Below are 16,783 nucleotides of genomic sequence, written 5' to 3'. Positions count from 1 at the left end.
TTTCAAGATAGAAACTAGAGAAATGCATGCAGGGATTGAAGGAATAATCAAGGGCTAGAAGTTCAGTACACTCTGGAACACACAGGACGCTAGACAGTCAGGCCTTTCTGTCCTTTGATACTGACTCCCTGAAGGAATAGTGTCTGATTTTATTTTCCAAACTTATTGACTTTTATATACTTAATTAAAAATTCTAATAGACTTTCTATAACTACTTTGGCCAACTGTCTCCACTGTTTTGATAGTCTCAAAAGCTGAATACATTCATACTTTGTCCTGGAGAGATGGGAATGCTTAGCATCACTTTGCCAAATATTAATGATATGTCATTGGGTGGTGTTTATTTCCATTATAATGGCATGCTTTTTCTAAGGAGATGTAAACACAAAAAGTCTTACTATTAAGAAAAGCAGTCAATAACCATTTCTTATATTTAATTGGGCTACCTCTAACTTCCTGTAGATGCTTTGTGGCTTTTACAATAATCTCTCACTTATTTTGTCATTGATATTCACTGAAGGATATCAATTGTACTTTCCCCCCAGTAGATATTATAACTTAAATTAATGGAAGACATTGATGTATAAGATGATGGAAGTGTATCAGAGCAAGGACTGGGACATCTACTCTAATACTGTGTCATATATACATTTGTCAGGTCAGCAATGCTGTGCCCATAAAATCTCAACAAAATGGTTGTCTAAATAAACTGAACAATAAGAACACCCAGTAGGCCAGGTGGTGGTGGCACACACCTTTAATCCCAGGACTGGTAGAGCCAGGCAGATCTCTGTGAGTTCGAGGCCAGCCTGGTCTACAGAGCAAGATCCAGGACAGGCACCAAAACTGTACAGAGAAACCCTGTCTCAAAAAATGAAAAAAAAAAAAAAAAAGAACACCCCGTAGACATGTCGATGCAGATGGAGAAACCTCTTATAAGGTACCACTCATAAATGAAGAGCTACTGGCAATTAATGCCTGCTGACAGAAAGATAACCAGTCTCCCTCAAGAATGAGATCTCTAGTTGGTTATCCAATACCAAATGGTCAGCCATAAACACATATCATATACATAAAAGCAATAGTGAATGGACTCAGAATGCTGCATTTATAATATATATATATATGCATATAATTCATGACCTCTTTTTCATTAATTGTTGCTATATACATATATATTCCTAAATACCTAAACACGACCTGCTCAATCTCTATAATGTATATATAATGTATATATGTTTTCCGGCATGAGTAAATAGTATTGGATCACGAATTGATGTCCTCTTCCTTTAGGAAGACTATTTCTCCCACTCTCATCATTCCTTACCTAGTTTCCTGTAGTTTGTACAGTACTGAGACCTTGTGTGCTTTCACTCATACACATTAGCATGTCTATTAGTGTCATCCTTGTTCAGGTCAGGTTTAGTTAGTCATGTTCGTGAGACTTTTTTTGGTATAGTTCTATCCTAGGAGACACAATTGCTGTAAACTCCTTGATACACCAGATCTTACATTCTTCCAGACCCCTCTTCCACAATGATCCCTGAGCCTTAGGTGGGGGAGCTGTATCGTGGATATTGATTATTGTGGTTTTCTGTAATGATCACTGTCTCTGATAAAGAAAAGTTTCCTCTGTGAGTGCTGAGGACTTCGCTTATCTGTAGGTATAAGGGAAAATATTTAGAATGCATTTAGGGGTTCTGATGGTTTAGTAAAGTGGTGATTGGAGGTTTTCCTCCAGGACTGATAAATTATTAGCCCCAAAGAGTAGGCTGTTTCCAGTACCAGGAGAGAATGATTTTCCTCTTGTTGAGTGGATCTTAACGTTCAATTAGAACACTGTTGGTAACCACTAAGGTATGCATGCCACCACTGCAGCCTTAGCTTAATCATTGTTGTGATTCATAGATGTCATAGCTTCATAGGACTACTGTTGATTTCCTTCCTTTGCAAGTGCACACAGTGCTTGTGGTACCATGAAGACTAGTCCACAAGGAGAAGGCATTCAGGTCGGTTCCAGCTCAGGGGACTCTAGGCCCTCTTTCTGGAGTGCAAAGTGTCTTCAACAATAGTGACTTACCTTCCACATCTGGAGGGCAAGCAAAGGCAACAGCACTAACCTGCAATGTTTTAAGAGTCTCTTTCATAACCCTGAGCAATAGATTCAATAGAGGGCTTCTTGTGCCTGGTGTTCTCAAAAAGTGAAAAATTATAAATAGTAATTATAGTAAAAAGAAAGGAATTCTATTTTTTCAAAAAGAAAGCCATTTAAAATGGTTGCCTTTGTGAAATTTGGGCAATAATATATTTTACTTCACATGATTTTTCTACTCTGCAGAATTCAATTCTGAAATAAGAAATAATGTTATCTGAGTTATATTGCTAATTTCCTCTTCTTCAGTTGCCAATTCATTAAATAATGAGAAATGCCTAATAATAAAAGAGTAAAATATATAGTTAAGTAAATATTTACTCAGATTGTGCCGATATAACAGCATAATTTTTCACTTTATTTAGAATTTAAATTGTGACTTAAGATTGTAAAATTTGGCTATTTCTAAAAGCCAGGCTAATCATACAAGAAAATGAATAGAGCTGGAAACAGTAACACTGAGTGAAATAACACAAACCAAAAGAGAAACATTGCACATTTTCTCTCATTTGTTGATGTTAGCTTTGAATTTTCAGACATGTACATTTCATTTTGTATACCCATAGGGGTAACTTTACTAAACACCACAGAACAAGCAGTCAATCAACCAAACAATCAATAAACAAACAAACAAACAAACAAATGAGCTAAATACCAGGATGAGTTACTCCTTTTGCCATTATTGGATAGTGAGATTCTATAGTTTCCCAAACCTTACAGGATATTGCCACTCCACTTATGTACCCTCCAGAACTTGATGGTGAGAACATATTGCTGAACACACCATAAATTTCATTCATAGGACATGCAGAAATCAAGCTGGTACTAATTTGGAGGCTTCATCTCTACTGGGGTAGTTTTTCGAAGGTATTGTGCACTTTATTGGAGGAGAAAAGCTTCATCTATGAATCCTGTGAGTTATAATAATTGCAAACTTGGACATAGCTGCTGGTGCAATTTTGGCACAAAGATCATGGGAATAAGCACCACTTTTCTAAGTGGATTTAAATTCCATTTCACATGATGAAACCCATACTAGGTACCATTTTCAGTTGAAGAACCTATGTTTAGATTGGCCATAGGCCTTGAGGATAAACTAGTGCTATTATTTTGTTTAATGGCCATAGTATTAAACCATCACCAATTAATTATCATTATAACTATAGATTATTGCCTCTCTCAATCTTCACCAGGAAAGCTTCAATTTTCAGTAGATAGTGATTAACACAGAGACCTACAACTGGCCTACATGAAGACAAAAAGGCTGCAGAGTTCTCAGCCCTAAATGGAGCATATATACCATACCTTTTTCTCCCAAAGTCCAGATATCATACAGAAAAGGAGGCGGAAAGAATGTAAGTGCCAGAAGAAATGGAAACAGTGTCTTCTGGACACAGTAATGCAACTACACACATGAACTCACAGCAGTTATAACAGCTGGCACAAGACATGTGCAAATCCAAGCCAGACCAAATCCTAGAATGGAGATGGCATGTGAGCATGATTCTCAACCTAGAGAAGACGCTATTAGAAACTGATACCTCATGGGAGAGTCAGCTCTAAGTGTGAAGCCCTTGGTAGTTCAACCATGCACCAGTGATGACCACTTATCCACAAATATTTATTCAGTACCAAGTGTTCTTGATGGGGAAAATATAAAGTGTTGGGTACATTTGAAAGAAGGGTGGATTTTAAAGGAGGTAAAGAAAGAGGGACAATCTGATTAAAATATTGGTAAGGAATTTTAAAGGAACTATTAAAAATAAAGAAAAAATTGGAGCCCTGAACTCTGACATGCACGCACACACACACACACACACACACACACACACACACACACACACACACACACACACACCTTAGCAGCACAAACAGAAGCAAGGACAAACACACCTAACATAAGAATGAGGACAGTAGCCAGGTAGGTGGTGGTGGCACACACCTTTATTTCCAGCACTCGGGAGGTGGAGGTAGGTGAATTTCTGTGAGTTCGAGGCCAGCTTGGTCTACAACGTGAGTTCCAGGACAGCCAAGGCTGTTACACAGAGAAACCCTGTCTCAAAAAAAAAAAAAAAAAAAAAAAAAAAAAAAAAAAAAAAAAAAGAAGAAGCATTTGAATAAGTTACTTAACTGACTACATGTAAAAGGGTTAAATTTAACTATAGAGATAGATTTTAGTTGCCCCCAACACCCCGAACTCAGCAGCATGATATTTTAGAAATTTAAGGAAACACAAAAAGTGGTGAAGTGCTTATGAGTTAAAATACATTTTGCTGAAAGAAATGTTGAACCCTAATCCCTCATACCTTGACAACTCCCTTATTTGGAAATTGTCCTTTGCAGAAAACATCAAGATGAAGTCATTAAGGTGAGGTAATACAGTCAGAATAGTGTACTTCTAGGCAGAGAAGAGAATGTACATAAAGACACAGGGAAGTACATTGTGTTTTGTAGCTCAGTCTCAGATATCCTGGATATACAGCCTCTAAATTCCTGATCCTTTAGTCTTTCCAACCTCTGATTGTTACAACTTTAGGAATTTAATACAAGAATGCAACCTAACCATCCAGATGGAAAGTTCAAAATACAGAATCACACGAAGTAAAATTCATGGTTAAAATAGCAAATGTAATATTATATTTTATAACATTCACAGGTCTCCAGTTTAGACAACTTGCTGAAACTTAGAAACACAGGTGCTTATCCCATGCACTACACTTCTAGGACGTAGCTCCTGCATTTGTTACTGGTAATTCTGTGATATTCACAGTGTTTCTCAATATTTCTGCCTTTCCACACCTGTAGAATGGAAGTGGTGAGAATATTCACAGATACTCATGAATAATAATTAAGCTTGTATGTAAAATGCTTGAGAGAATAGATGTCAGAACTACTAAAATGGAATTGGGTGTTATTTTCATCTAAGGATAAAGGAACATTCAAGGAAAAAAAATAAGACATACCCATAGTACACAAACACACATGTTGTAAAACACTTACACATACAAAAAGAACAAATACATCTCAAACAATTCATAGACTCACTCCCAACCAGGGAAAACTATACATATTTTTAGAATACTCAGGAATGGATGTATAAACCTTCCATCATGAAAGCAGTTCCAAAGAGAGTGTATATATGTTCCAATCTGCCATCCATTTAATGCCAAACATAGCTCTGTGCACCCAGGAGAAAACACTCTGCCTGGGTGGGAATCATTGTTCCAGAACTGAGAGAAATTCTTAATAAGATCTTAGAAGGACTTTTACAGTTCTCAGCCTCTCAATACAGCTGGAAATTTAAGAAGGAGAATAAAACTAACTGAACTATTTCAATATTGAGGCACTGACTTAAAAACAATCTTCATGTGCTATTGCTTTCCTCAGGCTTCACCTGGTAACACATGACAACTAAGCATTTCATGTTTATAAGATGGTACCTGTCAGAGAATGGCCAAGACTTACACCACCAAGCATTTTCCTAAATCAGTGCTTCTAAGATCAGGAGGTGCCATCTCCTGGGGGGATATCTGGAAGCAAGTATATCTGTCTGTAAGTACCCACTTTAAACTATGCTTCTGGACTGTAGGGTTTGAGCTAAGGGACTATAAATGTTCTTCAGTAAGACTCAATGTTGAACTGTATATTCAGATGCCAGTGGTGTTTTTGCTCACAGACCACTTTACCAGTGAGCTCTGGATAAGAAGTATACAATGCTTTTGATACTTCTCTTTCTAAAAATATGAATATAAAAAATTAATGCAAACCTAGAATGCAACTTGATCTTCATGTTTCCACAAGAGCCAAATTCAATAACTTTCTTTACTCTTAATGTCAGTCTAAAAACATATTGGAGCATTTAGATATTTTACCAGACATCACTTTTCTCATATTATGACTCAAAATGAAATTTGCGCTGTCCATTTGCAGAAAAGACTTCATAATAGCAAATCTATGTTTGCTATTGTGGTTATATTAGCTGAGATAACATCTCAGTGAACTCAGCAAACCAAACTCATGTTTCTAGAAATCATTTGTTGCTTCTTCTTGAACTATGTCATAGGCCACTTTCACATAAAAAATAGAGTGATCCGATAGTAAGTATCTATGTCCTGGTGTGAGAATCAAGGGGTCTGGCTTTTAGTTGTGACTGCTGGTTTACAAGTTTGCTGCCCTGTGCTTGTTGTCCTGTAACTTCTCTCTGCATTGACACAATTCTTCTTGGACAGAGACCCATAAGACTCAGGAACCAAACTCAACCGCCCAAGTCTCTGGAAGTTCCTATAGTGTATAAGACTTATACTGCCCCTTCCCCACTAAGGGTTATACAAGTTATATCAGTTGTTGATGAGAGAAAGAGAGTGGGGGTGGAGAAGAGAGGGAGGAAAGAGGGAGGGAGAAAGACAGAGACAGAGAGTCCTCTGGCTGAGGTGCAAGTCATGCAGGAAGCTCCAGGTATGCAGCTTTCCTAGATTATCACCCCTGCTGGTGTGGGCTTTCCAGCAATGTGACTGCTCATGAGTCCTCAATACTTCTGTGAACGACCCTGCATCCATACTCCTGCAGCCCTGATAAACTCAATGATTCGCTAAGGAAGACTTGGACAAATTGCTCCTTTGGTATGTCATCAGTGCCAGATCTTGGGTGAATAAATGTTTTTATTTCTTTGTTTACTTGTATTTTTTCACACTTCCATAGGAAAAGATACAAATTTTTATCAATAAAACTGGGATATTTGTCATCCATGTCTTAAAGGGTTGTGAAATGGAGTAAGCAAAACCTACCAAAATGCCCTAGGACATTGCCTGGGCTCCTGTCTTTAGCCATAGTCCCTCCTCTTGCTCTTACATCTTCAATGGCTTCTTTGTTGCTTCATTGTGGCAGTTCTAATGTCTGACTACCTTTCCTTGCTCTGCCCTGATATGCTAAGACTACTTACTTTTGTCCCTCAGTTCCTTCAGGTTTCAGCTCAAGTATCCCTGGGAAGAAATAGTCACAGGCCACTGTATGAACTTGCCACAGGCCACAACTCTCCCAGCTTCCTCTAAGACGTTCTTTCTCATATACTAATGGCATAGCACCTTATCTCCTACTTCTGCACTAAAATATAATTTCAAGGAAGACAGAAAATGTTGTTATTATTTTCTTTAGCAATTGTACTCTAATACAAATATAGAGATTTTTCTCAGTCAGTCCATATGAAATTTTCTAATATACACACTTTACTGACATATATGAAATCATGTAAGGAGTTTCAATTATTAATGAAATATATATTCAGATGCATATCTCTCCTTGAGACCTACGATAATTGCTAAGTTATGCTTCAAAAGTTGTATCATTTTTCCAACTTTAATCTTGATTATCCTAATTCTAACATATTCAAGCACAAAATATTCATGTTTCTCCGAAAAGAAAGACTATGTACCCCTTTTAAAGTGACAGTGTTTGCTCATTGTAAGCAATATGTTCCATTTCCCGTCTTCATTCTATGACACCCCAGCTAGGCTGAGAGTACAGTATAATTTACCATGATAAAATTCTGTTAAAGTCAGTCCTGGGTTATATTTTTTATTGTCTGTCTACTGTAGTGCAACATGATAGAATTTAACAGTAGGTAATTATTCATGTTTTTATAATAATAATTACCAGGTAACCATTCAGTGTAGGCCTTTATTAATGATGGCTATTTCTACTCTCATTTACAGGAAACTAAAACAGGGAATGTTACTTACATTTGGAGCCTGAGGAAGATGACCCACCAACAGTAGATCTGGACCCCCCTTTCATGGAAAAGACGCCTTTTCCCCTGCGAGTGGTGGCGACAGCCACTCTGGGACGCTTCAGTGGGATGACAGCGCGAGGAGGTGGAGGCACACGTCCATGGTAATCAAACAGCCTTCACAAACACAAATGGTCGAGAGTTACTAAGACGCCTCAACTTTCTATGAGACACACGGAACTATTCAGAGAGGGTGCTGGTAAAATTTTGCAGCAAGCATGTTTTTGCACTTGTTTGCTATTCAGACAAGGTATTTATTAATGAGTCAGGTTATTTTTCAGAAAGAGACAGGATGCTCCTTCTGGATGTTAGAATTTGACCTGACTCTGAACTTTTGTAATATAGAAAAGGAACTTTGCTCTGATAGCAATATGAAATTTGCCAAAATCAGCCGACCTTGGTCTTTGATACATTTCTTTGCTTGAGTAAGCAAATTTACCCTAATATTGAGCATATATTTTGGGCACTTATACATACATTGGGCACTTATTAAATTTAGAGTGGAATGGTTACACAGCAAAAAAAAAAAAATCCTTAGTGTAGAGGGAAAAATTAGAAGTAAAACCATATTAAGAAGAAAGTATAAGAACCACATAGAATGGTACCCAACCTTTCACGGTGTTTAATCAGGGGCCCCTCTGATTAAGGCTGAGTTTAAAGGAAACAGAGCTAACACAGATTCAACACAAATGTGTTGAATGAAACACTAGAGGGAACTGATAATTAGATCACTTTGTTCTTCTGAGAACTTTCCAGCTATGAAAATTTAAATAGAGACGTTTGTAGAGTAAGTTGGTAAAATGTTTTCTAACTAAAAATAAAATCAGTAAGTTCCCTACTATGACTAAAAGAAAAGCTGATATTAACCACAGCAATGTATTTCCACTAAATAGCAAAAGGAATAAAGGAATATGGATGTTAGCTCACATATGGAAATATGCCATTCAGAGATTTAAATGATTCATATCTTCTCTTCTGCAAACTCATATGTACCAACATTTTATATGATAGCATATTTGAGAAGTGTAACTGCTTTGGGATAAAATGATGGGTTATATTTATTCATTTATTTTTTTAGAACTATTTGCTAACAAATAAGATATATAATTATGTTGCCCAGAACAAAAGAAAAGGCATTATTGATTTATATTATAGTTGTTATATATTTTCTTTTGACACTATTACATGTTTAGTTTTGCAATTTATTTATAGCAGTCAATAAATAAATCAATATGAAATTCAGAGAATCAAACAACATAAAATTCAGAGAAGAGAAACAGGAAGAAAATAATAAAAAAAATTCTACAAGAAACTATTTCATAGAAGTGTATCTTGTGTACATATACTTCTGAAAATGTTATAATTTCCTTTGGAAAAATAATATAGGAAACAATAAAATATAAATGGTTTTCAATAGTTCATTAAAAATACTTATAGCTATTTCATGATAAGATAAAAGGATAAAAATTAAGTTTAAAAGGAACCTTTTAATATAAAAATCATCTCCTACATGTCTAGAAAGAAAAAGAAGTCAAATGTGGCAGAGGTCAATGGAGGCCCCATCCTGTGTGAACTCGCAAAGTCCGAGAGAGTGGAGGACCTGCTGGCAAAGAGCAGTGAATGTCAGCACACAAGGGTTTCCTTCAAAGTCCACAGCTGGATGAGGCAGAAACGGTTATGAATACAATCCATACCAATAGAGAATTGAAAATCAGAAGGGTCAAGAAAATCTGCCCCTCATTTCAATCACAAAACAAGTATACATTAGTTATTTATAAGATGAATTCAAAGAGGTCCCTAAGTCAATGGACGAAACTATACTACCCAAGACTAGCAAGAGGAAAAATATACAACATTTGGCTCATCTCTTCAGGTCAGAAATTACCATTTGAGGTAAAAAGGTTCTCCTTGTTTTCATGTGCATTGAAGAGGTTCCTTAAGTAAGCAAACCTATTCATTGGGTAAAGAAAATCCACAGAGCACAATGTCTCTGGGTATTCAGAGGGATGAGAATTCTAGTGGATGTGCTGAGAAAATGAACTGCCACATTCATTGTTAATCTAAGTACAATGCCCTTTAACCTTTAGAGACACTTTCTAGGTCACTGAAACATTTGTCAATATGTTGTTACATTCTACAGGCTGTGTTCCAGAACCTTTGTCTGCTGTTGGGCTTCCCAGGCCCCATCTCTCAATGTCCAGTGGCTTTCTTCATCAAAGAATCAGGTGGGATATTCACCAATTCCTTCTGCTACTCTGATGTGACAATGGGAAGCATTAGAGCTTAAGTGTTTTAATGACATACATAACACAAAAACAAGATGAAAAAAAGGCATGGGCACTTCGAATATGAACAAATTTCTATTTTTATAATATTTAATAAAATATTAAATGGAAAGTGGAAGCTGTCTTAAATATCGTTGGGTACATTTGAGTTTATCAGAAATGCAAGGAAGGAAGCTGGGCATGGCGCTAATGGACAAAATGTAACAGGCCAAGTGAGAAGGGGTCAGTGTTCTGGGCTTCAGGGATGGACTTGAGTTTCTAAAAGCAGAAGGAAGTGATGTGGAGGGGGAGAAGACAGCTAAGTTTTTTTTCATTAGAATTCACTCTACAGTAAATTAAATTAGTTTATCTTTATAAATAGCATTGGGAGTAAGGACAGCTCATTTGAAATTATAGGCTGTCTATGAAAATTACAGTCAAGCGCGATGGAATGAAAGCAAATTTTCAAAGGTTGGCTAAAGTCTTTAAATTGTTTTTGTTGTCATTATGTTATTTTACTCATTCTTACAATTATATCTCTACTTTTTTTCCTTTGGGTGTTCTTAGTTTTCCCTAATAGTGCTTATTCAGAAAAAAATCCTTCTGATACTTGTTTAATAGATAATGGTTATTATGAAGCCAAGCATATATCTTCCCTTTCCCAAAGTTAATTTTAAAATGAATGCTCAAAGAACCTTCCCTCTATGTGTCAATGAAATAAATGTAGTGAGAGTTAGTATTGTTGCAGCCCTTAGAAGAAATTTGAAGGCTCTTTTTCTTCATTTTAGAAACGTTTAAAATTATATTTTTTGTGTTTGACTTTTTTCTTTTTAAATAGAGATGCATTCTATTACTTCCTAGCAAAAGTTAAAAACTGATAAGCCTAATTTTAATACTTATTTATTTGATGAAATGGTCGTAGCTTGTCTCTTAGAAGAACGCTATTAATTTTCATCCTTATCCTTAAAGCAGGTGTGTTATGGATAAAAGTAATTTAATGCCGTATTAACATAAACACAGAAAGTGAATATAATTTTTATTACTTTGAGAATATTTATTACTATGCTTTAACAATAATAGTGTCATGGGAAAATACATGAACAAAGCCCTATATTTATGCAACAAAACAAACTCTGTCATCAAAGTTTTCCCTTTAGCCATCTCTACCTTTTTTTACATAACCAAAACTACAGTATATATGTAGACATTCACAAAGGTTGTGTCTATTCGGTATATTAAAAAGGTTTCTCAACCTTTCTAAATGATTTTCTTCATGTTCAGTTGGTATGATTTATTTATTTTTCCAGTAGAAGCTCTACTAAAGGCCAATTTACTGGATTGTTTTCTTCTTTTTTTATTTTTTGCCCTGATGCTTATTTTTTTTCTAATAAAGAGTACAATTTCAAAAATCACAGAAAAGATTGATAATTGAATGTTTGATGTGTGATATATTTTATAATCAAGTAGTAAATTTTCTTTCAATAATAATTTCAAGAACTTTTTAATAAATATCCATTTGTTCCTAAATTTCCTTTTAAAATATTTACTTCTTTTCTCTACTCATAAATCAAAATTATTGTTGCTATGTAGTTACTGCTAATAGAATCTTTACTATGGAGTAGAAGCTGTAAAGAGGCTGGCTTCTACCCAAGATGTTCTGGCAATATATTGTATGACAAGCAACCAGAAAACTATCTTTGCTCTGTCCTATTCTATCCCTAAACTCCCAACAGACTAGAATCCATTAAATAATTTAAAATGCCCACTTTATTTATAAGATCTACATACAAATTCAGAACAAATTATTCTTAAAAGTCATCAGGATATTGACAATTCAATTGTTTTTATTTATTTTTTAATTACTAAACTTTTCTAAGGTTTTCAGTTAAGTTTCTTTCTTGTTTATATGCAAATATTTCTTGACCATGCTTTCAAAGGCAATTGGCTGCAAATCAGAATAATCATTTCTGAAAGATTTTTTACTTTAGTGTAATCAACATTGCTATCTGCTATGTGCTTTATTTCATATGAAATTTTAAATAATTAAAAATTAAACAATACGTCCATCTGGTCATTTGTGGTAAAAAGAAAAAACACTAAACTTGTTTAATTCTACTTCTGACTTGCTAAGGTTGGACTTTTAAGTCATTTTGTTTATGTAAGAAAACATAGAAGAGGCAATTTTCTCAAAATTAACGTGTTGACACATGTACATTTAGATGTTAAGTTCACATCTTCTCACTGCAAACCATGTCCTTCCCAACCACACACACTATTATTTCTACACTTACAAATTAGGATACTATTCTGTCATACTATTCTGTCACTTGATAATTTAAGTTTGTATATGAAATAGACATTATGCCTTGGTAACACATTTTCCAGTATCATGAATATATGCTGTATTCTGTAATTAGTAATCAGAAACAACTTAATCATGATTTTTTTCTTTAACTAAAACATCAGTAACTTTTCTTGGTGCATCAATACAAGGTCTGAATGTCCCAGCATTGAACAATGCCCATTTTGAATCACTTTAACAATATACAAGTTGTTCTACATCATGAAATATCCATGATATTTCTGTTTTTCTAAGAGAACTTTACTCTTCACCAGCATTTTTAAAGTACTGGGTGGTTTTTTGTGGGATTGAAGTAAGGATTGGACTAAACTGCCAATTTCTCAGAGATTTCTCTGGAGTACTCAGCATACTTGAGGCAAATCTCTTTTTAATTTTCTTGATACCATATTGAAGTCTATGCATGGTTCTCATAGTATACAATAGCTTGCACTCAGCTATACCAATGTATTTTTAAAAAAGAAAATACCACTGAAGGCTGGAAAATAACTAGTGAACATTGCTTTTTGTATTAGAATGTAATTCTCAGAATAGTTATGAGATAAAACTATGTATGAGCCCAAATCATTCAATTACACTAAGATCATCAAACACACAGAAGTAAGATAGGAATATGAACATCTGTGTGTCATATATGAAGCTATTCCTTCTAAAGGGAGACCTTCCTTTAGCTACATGTGGGTTTGGGCCATGTTTCTACACAGTGAGAATTTGGCTTCCTGTTCTACTCAGTATGTTAGAAGGAAAATTCAAGATAAACCAAGAAAATAGACATTTTATTAGGCTTCCCATTATTACTATTATTATTATTATTATTATTATTATTATTATTATTATTATCCCAGCTATGTTTCTTTACCCTGGCAATCACAATTTATTCCAAAGCAACAGAAGAATCTAGTTGGTAGAACTTGCAGCATTTGCTCCCTCACACTCCACCTAAGACAACCATACTAGCAACCAAGGTCTCCTCCTCAGCAACCTGAGTGGCAGTTACACAGAGGTACAATGGCACAGGCTGAGCAGAAATTTTTACTCATAATTTCAGCTCAGTGAGGCCCCTTTTCTACAGTGAATTTTAATAACAGCAAGTGCCCTGCTTCTTGCAATTGTAAATTCCATTATGCTAAAATGTTTTTGCCATTTCAGATTCCCAATTCTTATTTAGCAAGTTTTTTTTTTAATACAATTATCTCTGCTAAACATAACCAATGTGTTTTCTTGCTTTTCTTAAACAAAGAATCTTGGTCTTAGAAAATAACCAAATGTTCACTATCTCTCTGCAGATGTGTTGAGCCACAGCTGAAATGCTACTCAAAGGTATAAGAATGGTCTATTATGGAAGAACTATTGTGCCACTATCATATATATATATATATATATATATATATATATATATATATATATGCATTGCTATGTAAATATCAGTATAAGACACATTTACCATTGCTGTAAAATTGTTAATTTACACTGACATTTGTCAGTGATTCAACTAAAACATACCGGGACTATTGCTGCTAGTTATAACATAACTTGATGAGTTAAAATTATCATAAACAGATAGCAGGTTTTGCAGTATTAAATAACACCCCAGTTTATAGTACTGTACAAAATATTTGGGTAAATCCCCACATAAACACAAGGTTGGTGTAGCTTAAGCAGATGCTGCCATGCCTCCAAATCCATTTATCTTGTCCACCCTTTCTCCTCTGGTTTACCTTTAGGGATTCTGTGCTTACAGGGAGCTAAGCCACTGATGGCAGATGCTTATGTCTTTCTTGGCCAAGTGATTAAAAAAAAGAAAGAGAAACTAATGAGGGCTCATAATTTTCAGATAATCTTTTGTAAAATAGTCATAATGATCTATTGCTCACTTAGAAGCCAAACAGATTGTATGTAAGACAAATAAGTAACATTGAAAATTGGCTGCAGTTAGCTTTTTTGTGTGCAGTGGAGAGTCCCAAGAGAGCTTCTGCCTCCATAATACTTTTTCTGCTTAAGGTTCTTGGTCTTTGCAATGGAAGGTCTATTTTCTATGTTATGTTTTAGATAATTTTTTTATAAATAGTAAAATAGATATCTTATCTTCTTAAAAACTAAATAATTACCTTTTGAATGTGTATATGTATGTATGTGACAGAGAGAAAGAGAGAGGGGAAAGGGGGAGGGGAGGGGGAGGGGGAGAGGAAGGGGGAGATGGGGAGGAGGTATGGCCACAATGTGTTGAGGTCACAGGATAGCATTGTGAAGTCAGTTCTTTTCTTCTAATTTCTCCTTCTACCCTTTAGTGGGTCCTGGTGATTGAACAAAAGCTGCCAGGTTTGCACAGCAGCTTCCTTTATCTACTCAGCCTTCTCCTGAAGCCCTGTATCTTGTCTTTTCTTTAAAAATGAGACAACTGCAAATTTGACTTTTTTACAAAGTCAGAAGACTTGTGCTTCCTACCTTACAAAATAAAATTCATCTTAATAGAAAGTCATTAAGTATACAATGAAACACTAAGAAAAGGGACTAATGCAAAGACATTTTGATATACCATTAAATAGCATATATGAGCTGAAAATTTATTCAGAATAATTAACATGTTTTGAATCCTAAAAAAATTCCAACAGGAAATGGTTATAAAACTATTAAAAGTTAAGGTTTTCAATAAATGTGAAGACTATCTTCAAGCAGTCCGTTCTTAGTAGGGGGCGGGGTTATTTTAACACTGGCAATGAAGGCATTGCTTGCAGGGCACATTATTATAAGCTACTAAATGTTGAAAATAAAACCTAATATACTGCTATTATAAAATAATTTGAGGGAATCATTTTTTTAGAACTAGCTTTTGTCTACAGAAGGAACTAGAGATAAGTAGCTTTTCCAGCTCTGTGAAGTGTGTCCTCAGATCTGGTACCCTACACAGGCATTAACCCCACATACAAATTGGAGCTATTTTTGCTCCCTTGTGAATTTCCATGTAGTCGGTTGTGGCATTAGAATGAATGACCAAACTATGAGGTTGCCTCAGTCTGTAATGAACAAAATGGCCCTGTGTCTTTAACGAGATTAACTAACTTCACAACTTAAATATCCATTATAGCCAAGCACAAGTTAACATCACTGTTGTGCTCATGCCAAAAGGGAGGCAGACAGGATCAGACCTCACTTTGCAGAAGGAGCTCTAGCAACACAACTAAGTGTGGGGAGGGAGCTGTTCCAGGTGTGAGAGCTCCCAGGGAACCTGATTCAATCTGGGAGTAGTCTTCCTCCTGTGCTCTGAGACGTGAAGTCAAGTGAAGGAGGTGGTTGGAGGTCCTAAGAGATGGGACAGCACATAGGAAGGACCAAACAGCTTTCTTGTAGAACTGAAAATGTATTCAGAAGTGGGAAGGGAACTCTCAAGGGATCACTGGCTCCTTTGCCCTTCATGATCTATTAAAAAAACCTTTCCCCAGGTTTTTATGTAAGTCCTTGGACTCCCTTGTTTTACTAGTACTTGTAATTAAAGTCTGAGGAAAATATTAATGTCATTTATACATCCATTCATTTGTTTATTCCAGTTGTCACATACAGGTTTTTTATTTGTTTGCTTTGTGTGTGTGTGTGTGTGTGTGTGTGTGTGTGTGTGAGTTAACTGTTCATGAATTTCTTTGTCAACAATTAGATGCATAAACCTGTTTTCTAAAATAAAAGTTAAATTTCTGATACCAATACATTTTATATGTAACCTGTCATTAACAACCCCAAGTTCAGATTTTATTATACAAATAAGTTCCATCAAAACATGAGGAGGATGCTGGCTGCTGACTGGACTCTGTTTGCTAGAGACAGCAATCAGGTATCTATAATGTACCCTATGTTTGTGGCACTTAACAAAAACATGTAATTGAAAGAAAGAATTGGTACTGTAAATAACTTTAGAATCATAACATTGAAAGTAAATTCAAACAAAATGTAAGTGAGTATATCAAAGAAACAGTAGAGCAAAGATGTGTTAGCATGCCCCTTGAAAACATCAAGATGTCGATGCAGTGAAATGAATGAAATGATTCTTCCTGCCATCTATAAGGAAAGGGTTTACGATATGAGGAAGAGAATGAAGCTATGGGAAGGAAGTGTAGCTGCCACAGAACTGCATGTGGAAAGAACTTGAGGAGACTGTGCACAATTTCAATGAGACACTGAGCCTGATTTAACCTCAAAAAGAACCATGGTGACTCACAGAGCATAAGGCAGATGCT

At 35.5% G+C, this 16,783-nt stretch overlaps 1 protein-coding gene across 8 annotated transcripts in view; it reads right to left on the bottom strand.

The window, feature by feature from the left end:
- The window catches only part of Ralyl (RALY RNA binding protein like), a 693,727-nt gene that overhangs the window by 71,132 nt on the left and 605,812 nt on the right, over positions 1–16,783 (bottom strand). For all 8 annotated transcript variants that reach the window (XM_006977863.4, XM_006977864.4, XM_076563812.1 and 5 more), the window contains one exon: positions 7,888–8,051. In XM_006977863.4, coding sequence (XP_006977925.1) covers positions 7,888–8,051 — 164 coding nt within the window. The remainder of the gene's footprint in view (positions 1–7,887; positions 8,052–16,783) is intronic.

Source organism: Peromyscus maniculatus, chromosome 2 (assembly GCF_049852395.1).
Source record: "Peromyscus maniculatus bairdii isolate BWxNUB_F1_BW_parent chromosome 2, HU_Pman_BW_mat_3.1, whole genome shotgun sequence".
NCBI classification, from domain to species: Eukaryota; Metazoa; Chordata; class Mammalia; order Rodentia; family Cricetidae; genus Peromyscus; species Peromyscus maniculatus.
Note: the sequence above shows the minus strand (reverse complement) of the source record. Positions and strands in the feature narration are given on the sequence as shown.